Source organism: Lampetra fluviatilis, chromosome 20 (assembly GCF_964198595.1).
Source record: "Lampetra fluviatilis chromosome 20, kcLamFluv1.1, whole genome shotgun sequence".
Lineage (NCBI taxonomy): Eukaryota > Metazoa > Chordata > Hyperoartia > Petromyzontiformes > Petromyzontidae > Lampetra > Lampetra fluviatilis.
Window position 1 is genome coordinate 10,668,938 of NC_136294.1, and position 24,858 is coordinate 10,693,795.

At 44.8% G+C, this 24,858-nt stretch overlaps 1 protein-coding gene across 6 annotated transcripts in view; it reads right to left on the minus strand.

The window, feature by feature from the left end:
* HMCN1 (hemicentin 1) overlaps positions 1–24,858 on the minus strand; it is a 267,719-nt gene that overhangs the window by 237,105 nt on the left and 5,756 nt on the right. For all 6 annotated transcript variants that reach the window (XR_013637801.1, XM_078865602.1, XM_078865601.1 and 3 more), the window contains exon 3: positions 7,399–7,469. Coding sequence is in view for 5 of the 6 variants with exons in the window: in XM_078865602.1 (XP_078721728.1) it covers positions 7,399–7,469 (71 nt within the window). In the remaining variant the exon portion in view is untranslated. The remainder of the gene's footprint in view (positions 1–7,398; positions 7,470–24,858) is intronic.

The following is a 24,858-nucleotide window of genomic DNA, read 5'->3' on the forward strand; positions in this document are numbered from 1 at the left end:
ATGGGATCAAGCATGGGATCAAGCATGGGATCGAGCATGGGATCGAGCATGGGATCAAGCATCAGTTTGAGCATGGTGCAGAGCATGGAGTCGAGCATAGGAGTAATCATTGATTCGAGGCATTGCGGTTGTTTGTAATCAATGCAACGATGCACACCGAGCGATTATGGAAATTGCCGCTTTCCATTGGTTGGTAATTGTGTCACATTGCTTTCCATTTGTTGGTAATTGTGTCACATTGCTTTCCATTGGCTATTATGCGTGCATAAAGAGTCCATATTTCACGGACTCACTCTACCGCGCCACAGATAAGTTACCGCGGAATTGAATGAAGCCTGGCACCAATTTTTGCAAACTATAATCTCCATAGACCGTCCACATCCTTCCCTATCATTAACGTTGAAAAATGACCACTTACCCTTATTTCTCATAAGGGGATATCACATGAAATAACGCCTCATGGTATGCCCTTCCTGAAAGGATTTCCTGCCCATGATGAATTGGACACGTATCTCAAAGAGTAGCTGGCCTGTTAAAGATATTGTGGCGCTGTTTTGCCAGGGCAGCACTTTCCAAGTGGGTGGGAAGGTAGATGCCAAAACAACCCGCATTCCCAAAGACGTGCATCACCGCACGCGCGCTCCCTGCGGCAGAGTTGGACATCGAGCAAACCGTGACACAGCCCGTAAGAGCAGCCAATGTGTTCTCAAGTCACGGCCCGTATGTCAAATGTACTCAGCAAGAGTATTGCACAGGAGCGTGATGGAGGCCTGTACCCCTTAAACATGGAACGTTGGGCCAACGTTAGGACCAAGGTTGGCCCCGAACTGTTCCCACCACGTGTCCGCATTGTCTCAACGTTGCAACTTTTCTGGGTAATTATGTGCTTTGGAGGCAAGGTGGGCAGACCAAACTACATTGCCATGAGTGTAACTCTCGACCTTTTAGACCTTCTGGTTGTACTGAGTGACAGTGCAGAAACTAGTTTGCTCGCCTGGTTATGGCCGAACCTTATTTTGCATTTTTCCCAAACTAGGCCAGGGGGCTTCTCCAGGCACCTCGGTTTCCTCTTCGTGCAAAATGAAACCGATGAAAGAAATGGCCACACATTATAAGCAAATCTCTCCTGAAAAGGAGTATTGAAGCTCAGTTTTAGGCGACGCTGGATAAATAAAGTACATCATTATAGAAGCATCAGATAGATGCATGCGTTCTGGACATTCCATCCTGGATTTTCCGTTGATTTTGCGATGGCTACGACCCCCCCTCCCTCCCCTCTCTGTTCTCATCCATCACGTACGACGATATAAAACCGCTTCAAAATGAGGAGGCTTTGGGGCGGATGGGAAGCTAGGTGGGTGGGGTGGGGGGGAGGCGGTGATGGAATCGAGAGAGATGCAGTAAACGTGCCCCAAAGATGTAATTAGTTACGCATTCGAAACTCGAAAATAGCTTCCTGTAATTCTGGCATGCTCGGGGTCTCAGAGTGTGTGTGCCGGAGGGGGGGCAGAGAGGAGAGGGGGGTGGGGAGATGATGGTGCAGTGCATGACCAGTTGTGTACTGTTCAGCGGAAAATCCTGTTTGGCTCTCGTTAAGGAGACAGTGGTGTGAAGACGGCGGCCCAGCGGTCGACGCGCCGCGCGGTGAACCCCAATGACCTGAGTTTGAATCCCGGCCACGGCTAACGGTCAGTGGTGAGTGATATCTGAACCGGGCCCGGGGCGGCTACTTTCACCCAACGCTCACCGGCAGAGCGTAGTGAAGTATGGTCATGCAACACCCATGGCCAACACGGTGTTGGGGATGCCTTCGTTCAGCGGCGGGAGACACACTGAAGGTGTGTGAAGAAGACACAGGTGAAGGCGATGAGGAATAAAGGAGCAAAGAAGGGAGAAAGAGATATGAGATGGGTGAAGGGTGTTGAAAAAAAAACTGAAATAAAGGAAACAATGGCGAGATAAAGATTGAGTGGAAATGTGTTAATATGTTCAGAGGACAGATTTGCTAACAAAGATAAAGATCCCCCGTATGGCCTTCGTCAGTCTGTTGGGGCAAGCGTGCTGTTAGCGTGCACCTTAATAAAGACACACATAAATGCCGATAAAAAGATACACAAATCTAGGAATCTTTATAAACTATCAGGGCCAGGTACTGTTAGTAAGTGCCGATTAAGGCTGCCAAAGTACAGGAGGAGATTGGTCGGGCCAGTACCATGCCCGAGCACCTTTGTCTCCCCAGTACTCACGTTTGCACGCCGCACAAGGCACCGATGCTATGGCGAGTTGCCCAAGGGGATACCCAGGACAGGTTCAGCTACCACTCTGTCCCTTTTGTTTTGCGTGACCAGGAATCGAACCGACGTCACTGGGATCACAGCATCAGTGCTCAACTCAACCCTCCCCATAAGTCCCACAAATACATAATCTGCAAAAGCATAAAAAAAACCACAAACACCGATCCCCCCATACAAAATTTGCACGCAAGCGGCACGAGCGCTGCAGCGAGCAACAGGCTATAGCGAAGGCACATGTGGTGGATACATAGAGCAGCAGCAGGTATCGAGATGGACATCAGCTGTGTGGCCCATGAGGCTTCGTGAGTTCCCCTCTCAAGCCCCCGTCCCCCACCACCAGGATTACGCGGTAATGCTCTGGAATGTCTCTCGTCAAGGGGACTTTCACGGGGCCATTCTCCTGAATCCCCCCAACCCGCCGCCCCCCTGGCCGATGGTATCGGCAGAAGGGAGGGAGCTCAGGGTGCCCGCGCCGGCCAGTTGTGGGAACCGGAGCCCGATGGGGCACAGGCGCGTGCTCGGGCTAGGCTTGGTGGTGTTGAACTGTGCGCTTGCTGTGGTCTGCGACGCTCGGACGGAGATAAGCCATGGGCTTGGCAGCTAATCGAGTGAAAAGCATGGTCCTCGTAATGCCAGACATGTGTGCGCGCGCTTCAGTGGTGGCAGCTGACACAGACCCACAGCGCACTCACCCCACGTACATATTCTGGCTGATGCGAGACAGCGACCGAAATATTGGGTGCAATTGTACGGGCGTCGCGACAAGCAGCAAAAATGTGCAGAGATAAAGCTCAAAAGTTTTGTTTAATGTTATTTTATATAATTAAGACACCTGTGCATTTACTATACTTCTCAATGGGATGTCGCATCTGCCTGGGTGGTGCTGTGTGTTTAAAGCGCATGACTCGCAATCAAAAGTTCGTGATTCAAATCTCAGTTGGGAAGTGACTCTGAACATCCCTCCGGCGTTGATACGACGAGTGTTTCCATCTTGCGGGAACCAAATGTGGCTGTCCTAAGGGAGGACTGCACTGGCCTGGCAAGTGTAGAATCTGTGATTGCACCACTGGCTCACGACTGCCAACGGTTTGTTGTCCTTCCCCGCACCTCCGATTAACACGGTTGGCTATGTACGGTGCGAAAGAAGTTTAAAATACATACGTACAAAGGTCACAGCATCACCTCACCCTCATTCGAGCAGGGACACACCTGGACGCTCAAAGTGTTTCGGATTTACGTTGGGTACAAGACGAAGGTGCAGAGCTGCAATTACTTTCTCACGGCAACCCCTGGCGAAAGGGTTTCCATGAGAGGGAGCTCCAGAGAACGCCTATCAAGGGATTTTTTCCTCTTCAAGGCTGGTCAGACGTCTAGGTGGGAGCACCCTCCCACACCGATTAACCCCCACTACACCTGGCCTGCCGATCCATTAGTTTTAAGTTTCATTTATTTGGTATAGCTCTGTGAGCCATGCGGCTCTTAAGTCGGGTGCAACCGCAACCAACAAAATATGAACGGAGAACATCTTAAAGCGACGACGCGCAACAGAAATATCCTCGGATAAACCAGCAAATTTTCCAAAAAAAACTAAACGCTGTGTGCAAAAATCCCAGTGTGATGCAAGTCAAACAATAACAACCATAATACATATTCTTGGTTCTTTCGGTAAAGTCACGTAGAAGAGAAACAATAAAATAATAAAAATATAAAACAATAAAATTCTCACGACGTTTCGACTGCAACACAAGCAATCATCATCAGGTGTGAAATCCACAGCAAGAAACGTGAGAATTTGTATTGTTTTATATATATATTATTTTATTATTTCCCTTCTACGTGACTTTACCGAAAGAACCAATAATATGAATCCCTGCAGTCACGAAAGCTTTAAATCAAAACCATAAAACAATTTAGATTACCCATATATTTTCGAAATCACTAGCTGTGGGCGCAAACCGTTAACACCGCTGGGTTGGGCAGACTTGGAGGGATTTAAGAGACGACGTGTGCCTTTGTTTAAACTGCCACACCAGGAGGTTGAAGCAGCGACCTCTGGATCGCGAACCCAGTGTGCTGATCGTTACACCACAGCAGTACCCCTGAATGGTGGGTGTTCCCACTAAATTATAGGCTCAGACTTAATTTGGTGTTGGGAGCTTAATTATGAGATTAAGAAGGAATCCATTCTTATTTTATTCTATGAAGTTTGCTCCAATAATCGTGGGGTAACGTGCTATAACACATTATGTGATTATCAGAGGAAGTGTCAAACGCTCTATGTGAATTCTAAAGAGCTACTGTGATTTAATCGCATACCTAAAATGGCTCGTAGTTTACATTTCAGGTAAAGTCTGATTGAATATCTTTACCTGCTCTTTCGTACCGTACGTAGCCTACCGTGCTAATCGTAGGTGCGAAAGAGCAGGTAAGGATATATAAGGTCAAAATACGTACACATACATATTCGTAGCTGTAGGTAATGTAATTAACAATGAATTCTGGATATAGAGGTCAGTGCATGTGACTAATGGCAGTACCATATGGGGGGGCTGAACATGTGATGGGCAAGGGGCAGTAAATAAAAGTCATAATTATCTGACATAAAGCTACGGGATTGTGTACAGAGCGGTCTATTTAGATGAATATAAACAGAAACATGCGCACACGAAGGAACGCTTTGGGGATTGGGAAGAGATCGCAAACTGCGAAACAATTAAAACACGATTACGTTCAGGGTAGAGAAGAAATGTTAATTGTGAGTGGGTGATGAACAGAGGGTGGGAATCAGCACTACAGCTGGACATGAGGGAGTTCTGGACAGCAAGCGCAGCATTCCAGAGTAGTAATGATAATAATTTACAGTTGTAAGGCGTATTTCGTCCATAGATCCCAATGCGCCACCATGTATGGAAAGCGAGAAAAAACTGAACCAGGGTATACGGACAGAACTAAGCCAGTTTAAAGAGGAGAGTTTTCAAGACAGACTTGTATGTATGTACGTTGATCATCGGTTTGCACCGTACGTAGCCAACCATGCTAATCAGAGGTGCGGGGGTGGACTTAAATATATCTAACAATTCTGATTGTCTTACTAGCAAAGACAAATAATTGTTCCAAATCTTGTGAGCTGCACAGTGGCAAAAGCCCAATCACCCCAGGAAATGAGCGTTGACCTCGGAGTCCTTAGAAGAAGGCGAGATCTCCGGGACCTCGTTGGAGTGTAAAACATGGATCAGTTCCTGTGAATAGTATGGGGCTAACCCATTGAGTGCCTTGTAGGTCAGCAGCAGCATCTTATAGTCTACTCGATATTTGGCTGGTAGCCAATGCAAAGATGAGACAGTGGGCGTGTGATGTGCTGCTCGCGATACGGTGGGGTGCGTTAGGACTCTAGCAGCTGCATTCTAAACAAGCTGAAGTCGACACGGCACCTCACTCGGAATCCCGAACAGTATTGCGTTGCAGTAGTCAAGTCGGGCGAATACAAAAGAATGGACAATTATCCGAACTAGGCCCCATCCCTTCCTAATTAGGAAGGAATGAACTCCCCATCAGGCAGATATTCACTCACGACGATCCAAGGAGAGTGCCTGACTCACAGTCAGAAGGTCGTGAGTTTAAATCCCAGTTGGGAATTGAGTTCCAAGCCTGGGGAATCCTTGCCGGTTTAGGGAACTTTTATGGCAAGTAATAATCAGGCTGGTTCAGCAGTTCTACTGCTGGATATTTTTTTCTGCCTGAGGACGACCGCTTGTGTTGCGATCGAAACGTCGTGGTATATTATTCTTTGTTTTATTTTTCTACCTACGTGACTTTACCGAAATAACCAAAGAGTATGGATTCCTGCAGTCACGAAAGCTTCAAATCCATAATGTAATAATCAGCTCAAATTTGGCCTTGATATGATCATGAAAATCGAATAAAAGTTATGCCAAAGTCACAAACTATTGGCATGGCTTGTATGCACATATATCAACGAAGCCACTACCAATGGAGCAATTGGTTTATTTGTCATAAATGTGAATTGATGTGATCATAAAGGAATAGTTTTATGTTTAATTCCTCCTTCACAGAGGCGGTTATACTGAAGACCGTTTGAAGTTGCTAGTCATTGCATGAAAAGTAGACAGTTGATTCCTTTTTCAATGCCACGATGCCATATGTCTTCCACCAAGTGTCTATAACATGGCCTGAAAGTCCTCTCTGTACAGCCAAATATTAAGACACTGTTGATCCAAGGTGCATTGGTGGAGCCAGGTGATTCAGGGAACTGTGAGTGTCTGCGTGTTAGTCCTGCATGAGCACTACTGAGAAGCTAGGTTCAAATCCAGGCAGAGTTGAAATGGGGCTCTCAAATAAAGAAATATGGATGGTATCTGCATGGACACCAACGATTGCACAAAAACGCCGCCGTATGAAATTAGGTTCGTCATTTAATCGAAATATTTTAGCCCTGAAAAACTAAAAATGGGTTGATTGCCAAATTATGAATCTTTGCATTGCTGTAATTTCACTAGTACAGCACTATTCGTTTAAAGATGATTTACAGCAATTAGGTCAATCTACTCCTGCACGAAAGCCTTTCTACAACAAGACGATCATAGGGTTTTGTTTGACCATACTTCACAAATTCTAGTTTAGTGTGCATTGGTAAAGGGGATACCTAGGACCGGTTCAGACACCACCCGTCACCGATGTTAGCTGTGGCCACAAATCAGATGCAGGTGACTAGAATCAGAGAAGCGCGCTCGTCACTGCACCACTGTTCCAGCATTTGTTTTCATCTGAATTGTCGAGAAGCAAAAAAAAACAAGATTTCAAAGTGGCCCCTCGTTCGTGCGTATTCAACAACAACAACAGCTGCCATTTGCCACTAAGTGGCGGCGACGTCACCATGGCGCCTGTGCCAGGCCGTGTGCACTGGGAGGCTACGTGAAGTGTCGAAGGCTCGCTGGTGGCAGAAGGTCACAACGGGACAGATCCAGGTGCCATGGGTTGACTGACTGAGATGAGTGGCAGATACACCAGCTATGCCCCCTGTACATTCAGAGGTGCAGACACGGACATGCAGACACGGACACGCACAGCGGAGCCCGCATTGTACCTGGACGTAAAGGTCCCTGAGCTCCCGCTGGAATTTGTCCGGGTCCGTGGTGATGGTCACGGGGCCGATTTCTGCAAACAGGAAAATGAGGGAAGGAAAATCTGCATTAGCAACGCCTTCCCGTGACATCAAGGGTCATGTAGAGCAGCCACCCTCCCTCCTCACCCCCACCCCTTGCCCCCCACCCCCACCACCATAAGTCACGATGACACTGGAGCAAATTGTCCCATCATGAGCAGCACGTGGAAATTCCAGCTAATTAGCCCGGGGTAATCCACGCCGTTTTAGGGCACATTTATAGCCGTACACTTATCAGCACATATTTGGCCACGGATCTGATCATGGAAAGCTCATTTGATTCGTGCCAGAGTCACGAACTGTTGACATGACTTGCATTCATTCACACATTATATCAGTCAAGCCGCTACAAACATAGCGTCTTTAATTGATGTGATTATAACGGAAGAGTTTGATGTTGAACGCCTCCTTCACAGTGGGCGGTTACACCGAAGAACCTTTTGCGAGAGTGAAGCACGGCGCTGCGGTCACTGCGCAAAAATGTCTGAATTCTGAAGGGCCTCGTAAGCGTATAATGTCTGCGGGGCTAATAGCCCCACGGAGCCACAAGGGATTCAACTCCCGTCATGCTTGCCATGGTGTCATAAACAGGCCCTGAGCACTGGCCGTGCCTTGATTAAGGCCTCTGCTGTGGGGGAGGCTCGCACGCGCCGAACCGCATACTCCCGCTGAAATGTTTATAAATCCAATCTTTTTTGGAAAAAAAATATCTCAAGATTGGTGCCATATGCCACCGGACAGAGTGGACGCGTGTGCTTCACCATGCTGGGAATGTCGCATTTTGGCGGGAATTTGTTCATTTGGAGTGGGCCCTCTCTGAAAATGGTGCTGCCGGTAGAGTGCTCAGGTAGGTCAGAAGATTTAAAGTTCAAACCTCAGCATGAGAATGTGGAATTTCATCTTCTAGCTGAGGGCCATCACTGACGGAGATGAGTATTGGCCAGAGCATGGAGACAATTTGACTTTCACATAATTTTTATCGCAATGAATGGTAAAGCCATTTTTTTTTTCAATTTATGGGAAGTTAATAAGGCCATAACGATTGCTACATGCAGGATGTATTTATTAGTTTCTGGTGAAGGGACAGGGATTTCAAGCCAGGATCTCAGCAGTGTTCGTTCAGTCCTATGATATGGGAATTAACATTAACTGCTTGAGCCATTTAGCCAGATCACATATGTCCCATTTTAATTAATTATCAATATATAATTAAAAGGGAAAAACACTACACACAATGTTTTTTTGCACATCAATTAGGTCAGTGAACATGTAAGAATGCACGTTAAGCATGCATAGATGCATAGATTCATCTATCGAAATGTATTCTTAGGCTCACAATACGTGCAATAGAATTGCGTGTGAGAGGGTTGAGTATCTGCACTCCTTCAAATGGAGGAAAAATAGCTTTCAGCTCCCGAACACATTGCTTCCATACGTAAGAACAGATGATATCCGCATGTTATATATGCAAATGATATGCCAATGTTCTAAATCAGTGGTTCTTAACCTGGCGTGCATGCACCCCCAGGGGGTGCGAGATGCCCTTCCTGGCAGTGCGAGACATGCAAGATTTTTTTTAGACGGTAAATCATCGAAACACAAATTAAGCAGGGGTATGTAAGTACAACTACAGTACTTTGGTTCATCAAACCCTCTATTTATGAACATTATACTGAACATGTTTTAACGATTGAGACCAAAGGGGTGCAAGGCTGCAGTGAGCGTTAAGAACCACTGTTCTAAATCATCCACGATCTATCTACTGCTGGACGAAAGCAGTAGATAGACGTTGCCACGCCACCTCTCGCGGTCCTGCGTGCTGCCACAATCCGTCTCGCTCCCGCGAAAGAGCTGCTTCGCAAACGTTCAAGAAAGTCGCGTCCAATTGTAATGTGTCAGTAGTGGCATCGAACAAGCTTGAGAGAACGCACAAGCCTACGAAACGAATGGATCAATCATGAACGGCCATGAACAATCCACCCAAAGCCGCTGCCATGTCTCACGAACTTTGTCATGTTACAATTCACCTTCAGTAGCTCTTATCCCAAAGGAAATGGGCATGCAGCAATGCATTGATTTATCGATCTGTATTTATTTCTTACACTCGCCATACATTCATTTAATGTGACTATTTTGTGGATACAAATTAAATGAAACATAACTTCAGACTTAAGCAAAAAATTCCATTGACTAACAACACTTTTTCAGCAAACTAAATTGTGCTTTCACCACTCAAAAAAAATGCCCTCACTGCATCGCCATGGTTACCCAGAACAAATATTTAACTCTTTATGCTGGAATAAAAAAAACGTGCACTTGATTAATAACCTTTGGGTCTTTCGGTAAAGTCACGTAGATAGGTTCAAAGAAAGTAACCAAAAATAACAAAAAACTACGACGTTTCGATTGCAACACAAGCATCCGCCATCAGGAAGAACGCTTGTGCTACGACCGAAACGTCGTAGTTTTTGGTTATTGTTTGTTATTTTCTTTGAACCTATCTACGTGACTTTACCGAAAGACCCAAAGAATATGAATTCCTGCAGTCACGAAAGCTTGAAGTCAAGATTTGATTAATATCTGCAACACTTGGTACATTGGCCCTACAACATGAGCGTGTTTACGCATGTTGTTTGCAAAAAAATAAATGTGTCATGAATTAAATTAAACTCTGGCAAGAGATCGCTCTTAATCACAAAATTCCAGGCACTAATTACCATCAATCGTATGAAACGTGCATTCATTCCAGGGGCTGTAACGCAGCAATTGTCAAAGTCGGCCAAGGCGGGACTTGTGATTACATTTCGCCAAACACGAGTCACAGCATGCCTTTCATATCTCAATCATCGTCCTTGATCAATCCATCTTGATCAATCCACTGCTGGATGAAGGTCACCCCTAGTCACCACCACCACCTATGATGTGAACAATCCACCAAGCGCCTGCACATGCACTGATTTTCATCGCTCCACCATCTCGGTCGACGCGCCGTTGTCTTGACCAATGGCCATCGTCCCCTCGGGACCCGGCGCGTCCTGTTCTTGTGCACTCATATTTCCTGACAATGATAACGATCAGCTTTAACACGCAGGCTTTCCGCGACCAATATCATCCATGTAATACGTCGTACTCAGATTGTAAAAGTTGTAGATTTGCTCTATAACACACCGGTGTATCGTACGAGTAACGAATTTGCATGTTGTTTACGTGATAAACCTAATTTGGCTGTGGCGGGTTTAACAACACATTTATATTTAGGTGATCTAACCCAAAAATAAAAAGACATTATGGAGTTATAACGATGTCGCTGGCCTCCCGTACGTTCTTCTCAATGCATTCCACTCTCTCTGTCTCTCCGTGTCATGCCAAACGTGCATAGCTCCACGCGTCTTTGTGCATTTTGTCACTTTTGCTTTTCCTCTCCAGTTTATATCTCAATATGCATTTGATTTCGTGTCATTTTTCCACTCACGCAAAAGCACAATGTGCCTCTGTTACTGGAGCACGTTTCAGCACACGGCATATCTCCCACAACCGCTACCAGATGTCCTCCCAGAATGCCGAGCCCCCATTCCCCCATTGGTTTTCTAAATTAATGTATTTACTAATTCGTTCGTTTGTTCGTTTCCTTTGTCATTCATCCACATCGTGACCAATTTATGCAAATATAAAAAATGAAACATTTACATGATTCCCTCCATGGAAATGTGGACTTTCCACCCAATAGCTCAGGGCTGCCACCTCTGGTTCTTAAGTTTTGCCTAAAATTGAAAAAACATCTAAATTATCAACACCATTTATTCTCGACATGGGAATGTTGTTTTTGTCTTGCAAGGAGGAAGTAACAAAATACAACTCAGAAGAGTCAAGCTATTCACAGCAACATAAAAAAAGAGAAAGTTTTGAAAGCATACTCTTAGGTTTTTTCGGTAAAGTCACGTAGGTAAAAATTTTAAATTAATAAAAGTAAAATAAAACAAATTAAACAATTCACGACGTTTCGGAAGCAACACAAGCCTCCGTCTTCAGGTGGAACCGTCACAGAGTATGAATCCTTGCAGTCACGAAAGCTTCAAATCTAGAAGTTTTGAAAGCAATTTGAACAGTCGGATGCAACTGGGAGTGTCTAAATGCAAAGTTATTGAGTAAAGACCGTGGACAGGGCCTACATTTAAGGCCACGATCGCCGACATCTTTGAGAAAGGATGCGGCACATACAGAGGGATGAAGAGTAAATATATTTTTTAATTGTATTGGAGAAATAAAAATAAATGTAATTCTTTCTAACAAAAATCGGAGTCAAGTACCAACGCTGTTCGTTGTTTGAGAGACATTTTGATTACAATCACAGCTGGTTTTGTTTTTGCACACTACAAAATGTTTACTTATAAATAGTGGCGTCACTCAGGTTGGTGTCACCCAGTGCGGTGACTCATGGTGTCACCCCCATGGACCTTCGTCCGTACCAGACCAAATAGAATCCTTAGTAATGTTTTTTGTACTAATGTTACTCGTAAATCGTAATTCCCGTATATCACTGAATATCATGGCAATAGTAGTGACGTAAACAACTAGCAAAATTACAATTACACCTTTAAATGACAATATTTGCCCTTAAATACGACTTAATTCTCAAATAAGTTATTTATATAGGTGCACAAATACTAATTACCACAATATTGTAGCTAAAACACTAGAAAATTTGATAAAATCAGCGACTATAAAAACACGAGCAGCAACGAAAACTACACCGCGTGCTTGTAGCGCGTGCAGACGAAACCACGTGACTCGAAGCGTCACTGGAGTTGGGTAACAATGACAGCTCTGACCGGAGCGCATTGGAACGTTCAAAAGGTAAATTCGCATCGAGTTTTAGCCTTGTATGTATATTAATACAGTACATGTAAGCTGGGCTTACGAAAAATGTTGTTGTTATAACTAACTACAGGGATATTTTAATAAAAATAATAATCAATTTCTGCTGAAACACTGTACAAAAATTGTTATAGAGACGGTCATTTTGGTGCCACCCCCCTCTGATGGTGTCACCCGGTGCGGTCCGCACCCCTCTAGTGACGCCACTGCTTATAAACAGATTTAACAAAAATATCTATCATCCTCAAACATTGTGTGATAATGAGAACAATATATAACAGTAAACTCCTCTGGAAATTGCCCAAACGGCCCTTTAATGTTCTTAATTATGGGTCTCGGAAAATTCATCAGAATATATTTCTATAGAGGGTTGAGGTGTGGTGCTATTAACTCTGCCACCTGAGTTTGAATTCTGGTCATGACTAACATCAGTGGTGATTAATATCCCAACGAGTCCTGGGTTCCCCTTAATTATGGGTCTCGGAAAATTCATCAGAATATATTTCTATAGAGGGTTGAGGTGTGGTGCTATTAACTCTGCCACCTGAGTTTGAATTCTGGTCATGACTAACATCAGTGGTGATTAATATCCCAACGAGTCCTGGGTTCCCCTTCAGCCACATGCACTGACCAGCATGGGCTACAATCAAACACCTATTGGCGAGGCCGTCATCCAGCAGTGGATTGACAATACATAGCGAATCATAGCACCGCCTTTATAAATGGTGGCAGTCGCCATATTAATTGTGACTTCAAATCTCAGTCAAGAGGTCAGCTTAAGACCATTATCCGTCCCTCACCGACAATACGGACGTGGTTTTCGTGGGAAAGTCCACTGTGGCTTAAACACTGACCACAAATAAAAGACTCCCTCCCACCATGAGAACGTGGAATTTCCACCGCAGCCTCGTGGTTCTCAGTGCCACCACCACCCCCACCCGCCGCAACTCGATGGGACGCGAGAACGCAACGGAGGCACTTGCTGCGTCGACCGGACTCCTCGCTCGGGCTGGGGTCACTCGCTCGTGGGCAGCGGTCGGATCTCAACTCGGGGTGGGAGAGCGGGGGATGTGGGGGCGGGGGGGGAGCGGGGGAATTGGGGGGGGGGTGCGGGGGGTTGGAGGGGTAACGGAGATTTGGGGGGAGCGGGGGGGGGGTTGGGTGGGAGCGGTGAGAAGTTGGGGGTTGGGGGGAGCGGGGAGTTGGGGGGAGCGGAGGGGGGTTTGGGGGCAGCGGGGGGGGAGGTGCGGGGGGGTTGGGGGGGAGTGGGGGGTTGGGGGGGGCGGGCGGGTTGGGGTGAGCGGGGAGTTGGAGGGGGGCGGGGATTGGGGGGTGCGGGGGTTTGGGGGGTAGCGGGGGGGGGTTTGGGGGGAGCGGGGGGGCAGCTTCCTGTGCAGTGGCACGCAGCGTCGCTGCGCTGTTGGCTCTCACGCGCGCGCCGCCTCTAATTGCAATGAGCACAGGACCCGAGGGTCCCGGCACGGCATAGGCGGCGGCATCGGTGGCGGCTGCTGCTGCTGCTGCCCGTGCCCCACAATTCGGGCCGTGGTTCACGCGGCGCCGTCTCGACTTGGGAGCCGAGGACGCCGTTGCACCACGATGCAAGCTGGACGGAGACCACGGCGGTGCTGCTACTGCTGCTGCGTGCGTGGTGGGGGTGGTGGGCATTGTCCAGAGGGCAGCGGCGAGGGGACAAACCAGAGGTCGCAACCGGTACCCGATACCAGTACCCTACCCGATACCCGTTTGCGACCTCTGGGACAAACGCATCGATCCTCCTCCATCCTGGCGTGTGATGGCGGTGGTGGAGCGGTGAGCGCTACGAACCTGACGACCCGGGTTCGATTCCCGCTCACGGGACAACACCACCGGTGACGATTATCTGAATCGGTCCCGGTCCTCCCCTAGGTCTACTCAGCCTCAAATGACTACCTGGCGCGGTGTGTAAACATCGCCGCTGGGGAGACAAAGGCAGTCGGGCGTGGTTGCTGGCCTTCATAGGTGCTACTCGCTAACAGCACTTGCCCCAACATTATGTTAAGGCTATACGGTAGGGGGGGGATCTTTGTCTTTGGTGTGTTGAGAGCTCGATGTCAATGTCAAGGTCTGCCAGCCACGATGACGAGAGGGCTTCACATGAAGAGAATTGGTGTGGTTTAGATGTTCCTCCGTTGAAGGAGTGCACACTGCTGTGGATTTACTCTACTGTCCGTGAGTTTGAGTTGCACGGCTTTAATTGTTTTCCCTCCATGTAAATTTGTCGATGTTCCTATAGCGGTTGATGTTGAAAACGAATTTGCGCACGTGGGGCTGGCCCACATGGAACGTGCCGTTGTTCAGGTGTTTAGCTATAACATCCATGTAATAAAATAACACCATCATTGATACTGGCTAACAGTTTTAATTTCGTCAGGATTTTAAAAATATATATTATTGTACGGTCGTGATTTATTTTTTTGCGGGCAGGCAATACGTCATCCGTTCACAGGCATCGTTGACTAAAATACAAATAAAACATTGAAATTGATAAACATCTTTCGCGAAACGAACACTGGCGCTAGTCCAATGACGCACGGGGAATGCGTCTCTCTCTCTCCAAGGGCTTTTATTTGTTTAGGATTTAATTCCGTTTGATTCGTCAAGGGGTTTGTCATTTTTGACTTATCGAATAAAAACATTAATGTAACAAAAGTGATGATGATGATGACAATGACCTCTGAAATCAGACGTTATAATGGTGCATTACATGAATTCTATAATGCTGTTTCAGGTAAATTATTCAGTCTAGTGCAAAGTTCGTTTTACATTGGCGAGAGCCCAATGACCCACGGTGTATGCGTCTCTCTTTCTCCAAGGGCTTTTATTTGTTTAGGATTTCATTCCGTTTTATTCGTCAAGGATTTGTTAAGGGTTGGGTTATTTCACGTCAAATGCTGCGAGGCCTTGTTGTGAATGGCGCTGTGAAATAGAGTCAAGTTTTAGTTCGTTAGTTAGACCATGCATTCTTGCTGTGGCCAGACATCCCTTTGGAGTGGTGAAAGTGATCCCTCTGGGACAAAAACCGCTCCAAGGCAACGCTGGCCACGATGACGATGAGCAGCAACATCGAATGCTTCGAGCTAAATAGGAACAGACCTCTGTATTGAGCCATGTAACATCCCAGCGGTGCACACCTGTGATCCAAAACTTCACGGGAAAAGGGCTGGTAGGCCATATAGAGAGACCGTGAAACTCCCAGACCAGCTGGGCTGAGAGGTGGCCAGGAGATGTCACGATAGCTAATGGGGTTCACAAAGCCATCAGTGAGGGTTATGTATGTATGGTAAACATCTTTCGCACCGTACGTAGCCTACCGTGCTAATCTGAGATGTGGGGGAAGGACAAAAAACTAAATAAAAATAAGTAATATATAAAAAAAAAAATTTTAACACGCTTTTATTAAATGTACTCGTAAAGGAAGAACTCCACGACTCCAGGAAGTGGCCCCGAAGCTTGCCATAACGTAAGGGACCGTGGCCAATTACAGCCAACGTTAAATTGACCGTGAACAATTAGACCCAAGTCGAAACATAACATAAAAAATAATGTTTAAAAATATATATTTGCATGATATAATATAGTATTGTCATCAGTATGACATAAGTATACCAAGTTTTCAGTCGATACCACATTGAGAAGTGGGTTAAAATTGAGTTACAAGATTTGAGGATACAACAACAGACAGAGTGAGTTACATGAAAGCGTGTAATGATAAAAAGCAGCTCTATCCTCCATATGTGTGGGGTTTCTCCAGGTAACTTTGGTTTCATCCTTCATGATGAACACTCCTCAAAGTGAAATTGAGCAAACGTCCCAAGGCAGGATGTTCCTGAAAAGGTATTCAGACTAAAGTTATTTTAAGCAGAAGAGCAAACATGAAAATCATTGACAAGATGTTAAGTTAAAAAAATGTTATTGTAATTGTTCTGACTAGAATATTTGTTTTTATAACTTGCGCGTTTTTAAACATGCGTAATTGTTTGTTGTTTTAGTGATAAGTTCAGAAATACCTCAGTCTGAGCTCTCCCACTGCCTGGGTGAAAAGTCGGCCATGTCTTTGCCCAATCATGGCCCAGCTGGCTCAATTCTTAATAAATAAATTGACTTATCAAACAAAATATCATTAATGTAACAAAAGTGATGATGAATAATGATGATGACAATGACCTCTGAAATAATACATGATAACGTTGCATTACAGGAATTCTAAAATGCTGTTTCAGATAAATTATAGAGTCTAGTGCAAAGTTCGTTTTACAATGTCAAAACGGATTGTGGGTAACGACATAAGTGTATTTTCTCAGGCAACATATGAACCAGTTTCAACTTTCAGAGACTCCTCAGCAGTAGTCAGGCCTGTTCGAGAAATGCTGCTGGGTTCCCTGATATAGACAAGGACCCCCGGCAACACTCTCAAGGTCCACACCTGCCAAATGTGAACCCACAATATAATTTTAACAATGCTAATAATGTATTTTTACACGGCGTCTTTCATTGAAAGATCACAAAGCACTGTACACGTGGACATCTCAACACCCCATTAAAAAACCAGATTGCACAGTGTCACTGGTCGAGTGCTTCAAAACACCGACATGTCCCCCCCCCCCCCGAGTCACGGATACGGCTGGGAGGGAAGGGGGGACGTTCCACAGGTGGGGGGCAGCCACACGGCAAACGGTCCCCCCCACAGGCGCCCTCGGAGCGAAGTCTCGACCTCGCGATGCAGGGAAAGCCATGCATAAATAGCAGGCTCATTAAATATTATAATAACAGATTGTTCAATGTCAATGCAGATTGAGCCAATTGGCCGAATTCATGACGAATGAGGTCAATCGGCTCAAATTCAAGATCTTTTCACTCAGTGAGAGTACAACCCATTATTGTGTTTAATTAACTTGTTACACAAAAGCAGCTACTTTAAGCACACAGTTAAGATGTTTGTATTATATTTTTTCCTTAATAAGGCCTCATCAGGAAGCTGTACCCAGCAATGGGATTAGGAGGTGGCCAACGCTCAACCCAAACTGAAGGAGTGGCAGCAAAGGGATGGAACGTATCTCAAAATGACGGCCGCCGTTCACGGGACACCACAGTGGTGAGATGTTAACTACCTCGCCTGGTATGCAGGAGATTGTTCAATCCCAACTGACGGCTGTATATATGAAGCGTGCACGTTCTCCTCGTGGTCATATGAATGTTTTTTCCGGGTCCTCCGGGGTTTCCCTCCACATTGAGAATCAACGCGCGCTCAAAGTATTTGGATGTTATAAATGTCCACGTGATGAGCCACTTCATTAAGCTATCATTTGTGGCCAGGTCACTTCTGAAAAAGAGCCACATTGCTCAGTGGGCCTCACCTGCTAAAAATATAAATAGTTTTGCTCGTTTTATAGATCAGTAAAAGTATTTGTTTAGTTTATAAATAGAGCGATGGAATCCTCCTGCTTGTGGATTCTACGTGAATGATTGCGTCCAAACTAGCTTGGGGAGTGCCTTTATCCAGCAGTGCATTGATGCCGACTGATGATAAACACCATTTCATCCCGATTGATGATGAACACCGTTTCATTAATGAGCGCGCGTGCCGTAAATATGCTACATTTCAGGAGGAATGCGACATTCAACAATATCAAAAATAACAGCAAAGAATGATAAGGCACGGCTGAATTGCCAGGAAAGAAAACAAATTCGTTGCAAAAAAACTATATTTTTGAAATGAGAGGGGCGCAAAAGGGCAAACTGAGCAAAACATTCCCCATCACCGCCTCCCAACCCACCCCCCCATTGGATATTTCGAGGAATTAAAAAAGCAATTTATTTCCAGTTCTTAAAATAATATCACTAAAGCCATAATAGATAGATATCGTACATTTGTTGGGGATAAATCGCAACAATTAGAACACGGACTGCATATCCCAGCTGAAATCTGCCAAGTCCTTTATTTTATTACAGGCGAATTAATTATGGGAAAAAATAAAAATGATTATTTTCAGTCGTGCTTTCTCAGATTTGCATTTCCACAAATCCGTTTACCATCAGTGTAGGGAAACCAGACGTAAACATGTGCCACGTTCATGTCTGTACCCCTAAAAAAAAAAGAATTCCCTCTGAGGAAATACTGCAAGCGATTTCTACAGGGCATAACTCATTTAACTCTTAAATCATCGACGTGTTATTTAAGTCGTTCTGTCGATGGTGACATTTGTGTAAAATGTATTTTATAATATATTAAATAAATAAATATATCTGCCTACGGCTGTTATTTTGACCATACTTCACCACGCTTGTCAATGCAGGTAGGTAAAAGTGTTCGGTCCGAGATCGGTTCAGAGGTCACTCACCACTTGGTGGTCCTGGGGGTGGCCAGGAATCGAACTCAGGTCTCACCACTGTGCCACCGCTCCACTCATTACGAAATGTCGGCATGTAATGATCGGTACAGTATCGTACGTGAAACAATTTACACTAATTGGTTCATTGAGTGCAGCAATGAGGATAACATACAATACAGAAGGACACGTGTGTGAGTATAAATACATTGCGTTCACAATAACTAAGGAATATACAAGCACTTGTCATTAAGCTCCTATTGAGGCTTGTTAGTAAGCACCTATTAAGGCCGACAAGGTACATTTGTGAGGTGTAATAGGACAAATATGCATACTCAGCACATTTCACAGTGCTGATGCTGACCCCACCACAACATGTAGTGATTTTAGGCTGAGTCAACCGAAGTGTGTCCCAGGACAGGCTTAGATACAAACTCGCACTGGTAATGCATGCGGCCAACGATTTACCATTCTCCAGGACTGCACTGCAGTGTTGTGCTAACCACACTTTAACAATACTCCCAACACTAACCCACAAACTCACACACATACTCTGCAAGTAAATTAAAGACCGAGCATCCCCCAGTTTGCCTTAAAGACGTCGGGGAAAGTGCCGTTAGCGAGCGCTTACTAAGCCTGGTGTAGTTATCATCACGCATGTCCGTCTTTGTCTTCCCAGTGTTGAAGACAACACACCACACCAGGAACGCTGAGTCAACATTGTAGAAATTTGGGAATCAAACCAAACAATCCCTGTGCAGCGTGCCAAGAAGCGCTGCGTCACCGCTCCCCAAATGGACACACACACACGTGCTCGGCGGTACGCTCATAAGTGTGCTCTTTTTTACAGGCTCAATTAAAGGCTAGACAAAAACCTAAACCCCCCCCCAAAAAACTCGTACAATACACCCTTCAATCAGTCTGTCAGTCTGTTTTTATAGTCTGCAACGTGGAAATGGTAGCTGGCCACTGTCAAGGCACTGTCGATGCCCTGATACCTGTGTGTAAAGGATTAAAGAAAGCCAACTACAGTCTAAACACAGCTAGGCAAACAAGTGCCTAGCGCAGATAAAACAAGGGGGCAGCTCGCAGGCCGGCTTTGCTGCACTCGAACCAGAGAGTGGGTGAAGCCACTAGGCACTAACACAGCACTTCTATTCATATTCCTCTGTTTTCAGATTGTGTCCTTTCACTCATTGGTGACAACGGAGAGGAAACGGGGACCCGAAGAGAACTGAAACGCAATGCATTGTGTGAAGTTAAAAACACCGTCTTGCGATGCTCCTACTGCTGCTTTGGCAGGTTTAGCAACAAAAACACTCAACACATTAGTCCATCATACTGTGTGGCCTTAAAAGGATAAAAATACAACAGGTGACGTTTCAGGCAATGTTCCTGTGTATGTCCCATGAAGAAGGGTCATTGCCCGAAACGTTGCCTGTTGTGTGAAGAGGGTAGGTGGAATTGGATTGTCTTTTCCTCCAAAAGATTGTACTGTGGATGTTGGAACAAAACAGAAGGCCCCGAGATAAATACACAAGAACAAATTGGTAGTTTTTTTGAAATAATTGGCACATTTTATTTGTTATTCCCAGTGCTCTGCAGAGCAAATCATGTCTTTATGGTTCTTAGTATCATTATCATCATCACATTAATGACATATCTATCTGTACCATTGTTTGTGTTTGGGCATTACCTCTGGAATAAGTTTTCACTGCACAACTAAAATAGCCAGTCTTGAAGGTTGAAACATGCCAATTTCAGTGAAAACCCAATTTTTTTTATGTGTGTGGAGTAATTATTGACTGGCCTGAGACCAAACTCACTATGTATGAGAGTCTGGTTTAATAATTGGTGGCTTTCTTGAATTCAGGATGTCATTGGTGCCAGCTCATTTCTCTGACATGAGGCAGTCTCTGATGCCCCTGGCTAATTCTTGACTTGAGTTTCTCAATGATCATTGCAATAACCTCATTTAGAGATGCAACAGGCTGAGCCACGGTTTTAATCACGGGGTCGCTCGGTCGGTCCTGCGGTGGGCTCAAAAACCACGGCGTGTATTTCCGAAAGCGTCCGAGTCCAGCCGTTGCAACAGCCTTCTCAATGGCACTTTACCCTCTATGGCAGGAAATGCACAATTATTATTTTTAGTATATGAAGTCATGTGCTATCATCCCGCTCCCAGGAATGGCTCATTAATTGCATTCTCAGCAATGAATTCCTGCTGCAATACTTGTCATAAAGGGCTCTTTAAAAAAAAACATTTAACATCTCTAACCAGATGTCAATAATAGCTAAAGCATGTTTCCATGGCTATGGCTCCACTTCAGTGTTTTTTTACGTGACTATGATTAACAGTGTGGCTGGGTGGCAGAGTTTGTAAAGCACACACAAGCACAATTCGGCTGCAAATTCGAATCCAAGTTGAATCCATGTTGGATGTGAATTCGGCCCATCATCCGTCCTTGGTTGATACGATCCTTTAATGGAAGATAATAAGAGCACTGGCCTCCATCAAAGCAATGTGGAAATTTCAAAGCTGGCTTAGGGCTGGTAAAATTTTGACTTAAAACTTTCGTGACTGCAGGAAGTCATATTCTTGGTTCTTTCGGTAAAGTCACGTAGATAAAAAAAAATGCAAAAAATCATTTAAAAGTTAAGTTATATTATTTTCAATTCATTATTTGAATTTTCTATCTACGTGACTTTACCGAAAGAACCAAGAATATGGCTTAGGGCTCCCAACAGAGATGAACACCGCGCCAATGCTCGTTTGAACAGTGATTCCTTTCGACTAACCTTGTATGGACAGATGCCCATAACAATGTAACGATTGCAACAACAACCAACGCCACTAAGTGACAGTGACGTCACCACAGCGTTTGTGCCAGGCTAGGTGCACTTTGAGGCAAAGTTTCGAAGGCTCGCAGACAAGTGGCCACGGGACAGATCCAGGTGAGGGAGTTTGGCAACGGATTGACCGACTGAGATGACTTGACAGATGCACCACCTGTGCTGTCGCCTGTCGCTATTGCCCAACCAATACCACATGCACATTTTTCTGAAAAACCACGAACTTACTGTGTTTTCATAAATACACTGGAAATGCAAAGGCACATGTGCTGTGCATTATATGCACACATCTGCATGTAGTGACAATACGGCATAGGGGAGGCCTTCATCCCGCTGTAGATTGGGAATGTTTGTTTTAATATATATAAGAGCATTGAAAGCAACTCGTCATATGTTGACAACAAATACAGCTGCAGTGGGTTTACAGGTTCGCATTGCCAGTGCAGCCATTCATCAATTTCATGATATCGTTTACATAAAAATCCACATTCCGATGGCAGAGGCCAAGTAACTCCAGAGAACAAACACTGTTAAAATAATTATTATGCAGCAGTAATAATGCCCTTTATTTACTCAGTTAGAAAAAAACACAGCGACACTCAAAACTCTTCATCTGGTCTTCCCAGAAAAGTGGTATTTTTTTTACCCCAGATGAATGATCGGATGAGTTAGGCTCCTTATTGAGATTTGAACTTGCAAAGGTTCCAACGGAGTCAAGCAACTCTCACCACATGTATTATCCAGCTAGATCCAGTAATAAATGTTCTAGTTGTGATGTTGCATGCCTACGTAGACGATAACCCCAAACATCATTGTTAATTTAAAGTAACTGGTATCAAAGACCGCAGTCATTCATCTTGCCAAAAGCTTAGGAACATTTGACATCACGTGCTCATATCGAACTGCAGTATGTGCACCTTTTGGAAAGCTATTACCCTGCTATTTAAGACAATTAAAAGGTTATTACTGCCAAATTAAAATTGTTCTTTTTTTGAGAAGGTAATTTAGAAAATTGCTCAGGATTAAAGATTATGGTCAAGATTGTAACATGGTGATGAAGTATAGAGTACATTTCCATGCACTTATGTATACATAGCATTTATGCTATGCAATTTAAATAAAAAACACATAACGAGGTTCGTATAATTGCCAAAAGGAAATGACATGCAATCCTTGTTGATGGGCCTTACATATTGATGTTTCCCAGTAGCCTATGTTTAAAAAAGGCAACATTGGACCAGTTTCAATTTCACCTTGCCTCATCAGCACGCTTTGGCCTACTGACTAGGCCAGCGTTATGGGCAAGAGCCAGCCATGACTAATTTAGGGCCCAAAGTGTAGTTTTGCAAGGCACAGACAACACTATTAAATATATTATTACGTGCTAATTCAGAAAGTCAGTTATATATTGTTTTATTATTATAATGCATCAAAGAAAAGGCGTAGACGCAGCCCCCAAATTTGCTTTCTCTCACCACTGCGGGCGGAAGGGCCTTCACTGGAGCTAACTCTGGAGAGTATTTGGCCTACTCTTCCACGACGACTGGACACTTTGGAAGAGGTGGGTCTTGGTCAAGGCGCTATATAAAGTGCATCACGATAAAATACCTACACTTTACCCCACCAGGTGCAACGTGCCGCTCGACTAATTGCGGCGCACAAATTGATACTGTTTGGGTGGACAGAGGTGGTGGGTGGGGGATTTGAAGAGCAACTGTTGCACCGAAACATGGAATTGAATCAGTCGCGGTGGCGAGATTATTATTGTGTTTAATTAACTTGTTGTTACACAAAAGCAGCTAATTTAAGCACACAGTTAAGATTTTAGTATTATATTTTATCCCTAATAAGGCCTCATCAGGAAGCTGTACTCAGCTATGGGATTACGAGGTGGCCAACGCTCAACCCAAACTGACGGAGTGGAAGCAAAGGGATGGAACGTATCTCAAAATGACGTCCACCGTTCACGGGGCACCACAGTGGTGAGATGTTAACTACCTCGCCTGGTATGCAAGAGATCGTGGGTTCGATCCCGAGCCTGACGCCTGCTGTATATTTGGAGTTTACAGGCTGTCCCCGTGGTCGTGTGGCTTTCTCTCCGGGTCCTCCGCTTTTTCCATCCACATTTAAAAACATGCTTTTAGAGTAATTGGCTGCTTTGAATTTCCAGCTGATAAGCCACTTCATTTGTGGCCAGGTTGCTTCTGACAAATAGCTACATAGCTCAGTGGGCCTTACCTTGTAAAATAAAATTGTCTTAATAGTTTTATAAAAGTATTTGTTTAGTTTTTTTTTATATCGTACTAAAGTGTTTTTAATAATTACATAGAGTAACACCTCAATATACGAAGTAAATGCCTTCCTGAAGGTTCGTCTATTGAAACTTCGTGTATTGAATAGCTGATAACATTAGTACTCTGAGGACGCGTTTCTAGCCTTCGTAATGTGCCATTTCATACTCGAAACATTTCATAATTTAACATTCATACACTGTACAGTATTTAAATTTAAAACTGACACAAAATAAACATCGCAATGCGCCACACTGAGGAATCCATCTCATAATGTTATTTATATGATTCGCACATTTGTTATTTCTTTATTCATTGATTTCAGTGCATTTATTTATTACCTTACTTTATTTTGAGCTTGCTGTTTAAAGTAATGGTGATACACCCACAGTTCTTAATACGGAAACTACGTTGATCAAATATGCACATTTCGAGGTGTTACTGTGATTCACTAATGGGCCTCAAACACCCCTTTCTGAACTCCAAACTAGAGTTATCCCTATTTTTTCCACCATTCTCAAAGTATAACCATTACAATGCATTTTAAACGGCAGGCGTGTGAAGTGGCAACGTTTTCTGCTGCTAAATTGAAGGTTACAAATTTGCAACGCACGCAGCTTCTACAGATTTAGAGGCACGAGAAAGCACAGACGGGCGGATAGGGAGCCAGAACCGATCCCAAACTACCTGGCCTTTCATTGCGATGTTTGGCCAAATCTATTCACGTGCGAGGAAACCAGTGCAACCCGGAGAAAACCCACGCATACGAGGGGGGGGGGGGGGGCAACGCTCGATCCCGTACGGACGGAGTTCAACAATTTGCTTCGCCGCCTTTCTCGTCGCAAGCCAGGGTATGGCATCTCATCGATGGCCACGAGGAGGGAGTTTGGCAAGATTCGTGCGGTGATCCACTAACCGTCGCCCCCCACGGCGCTGGAGTACAGGCGTGCGTAGCCACCGCCGCCAGGCGATCAGCTTGTTTGGGTTCGTGAGGT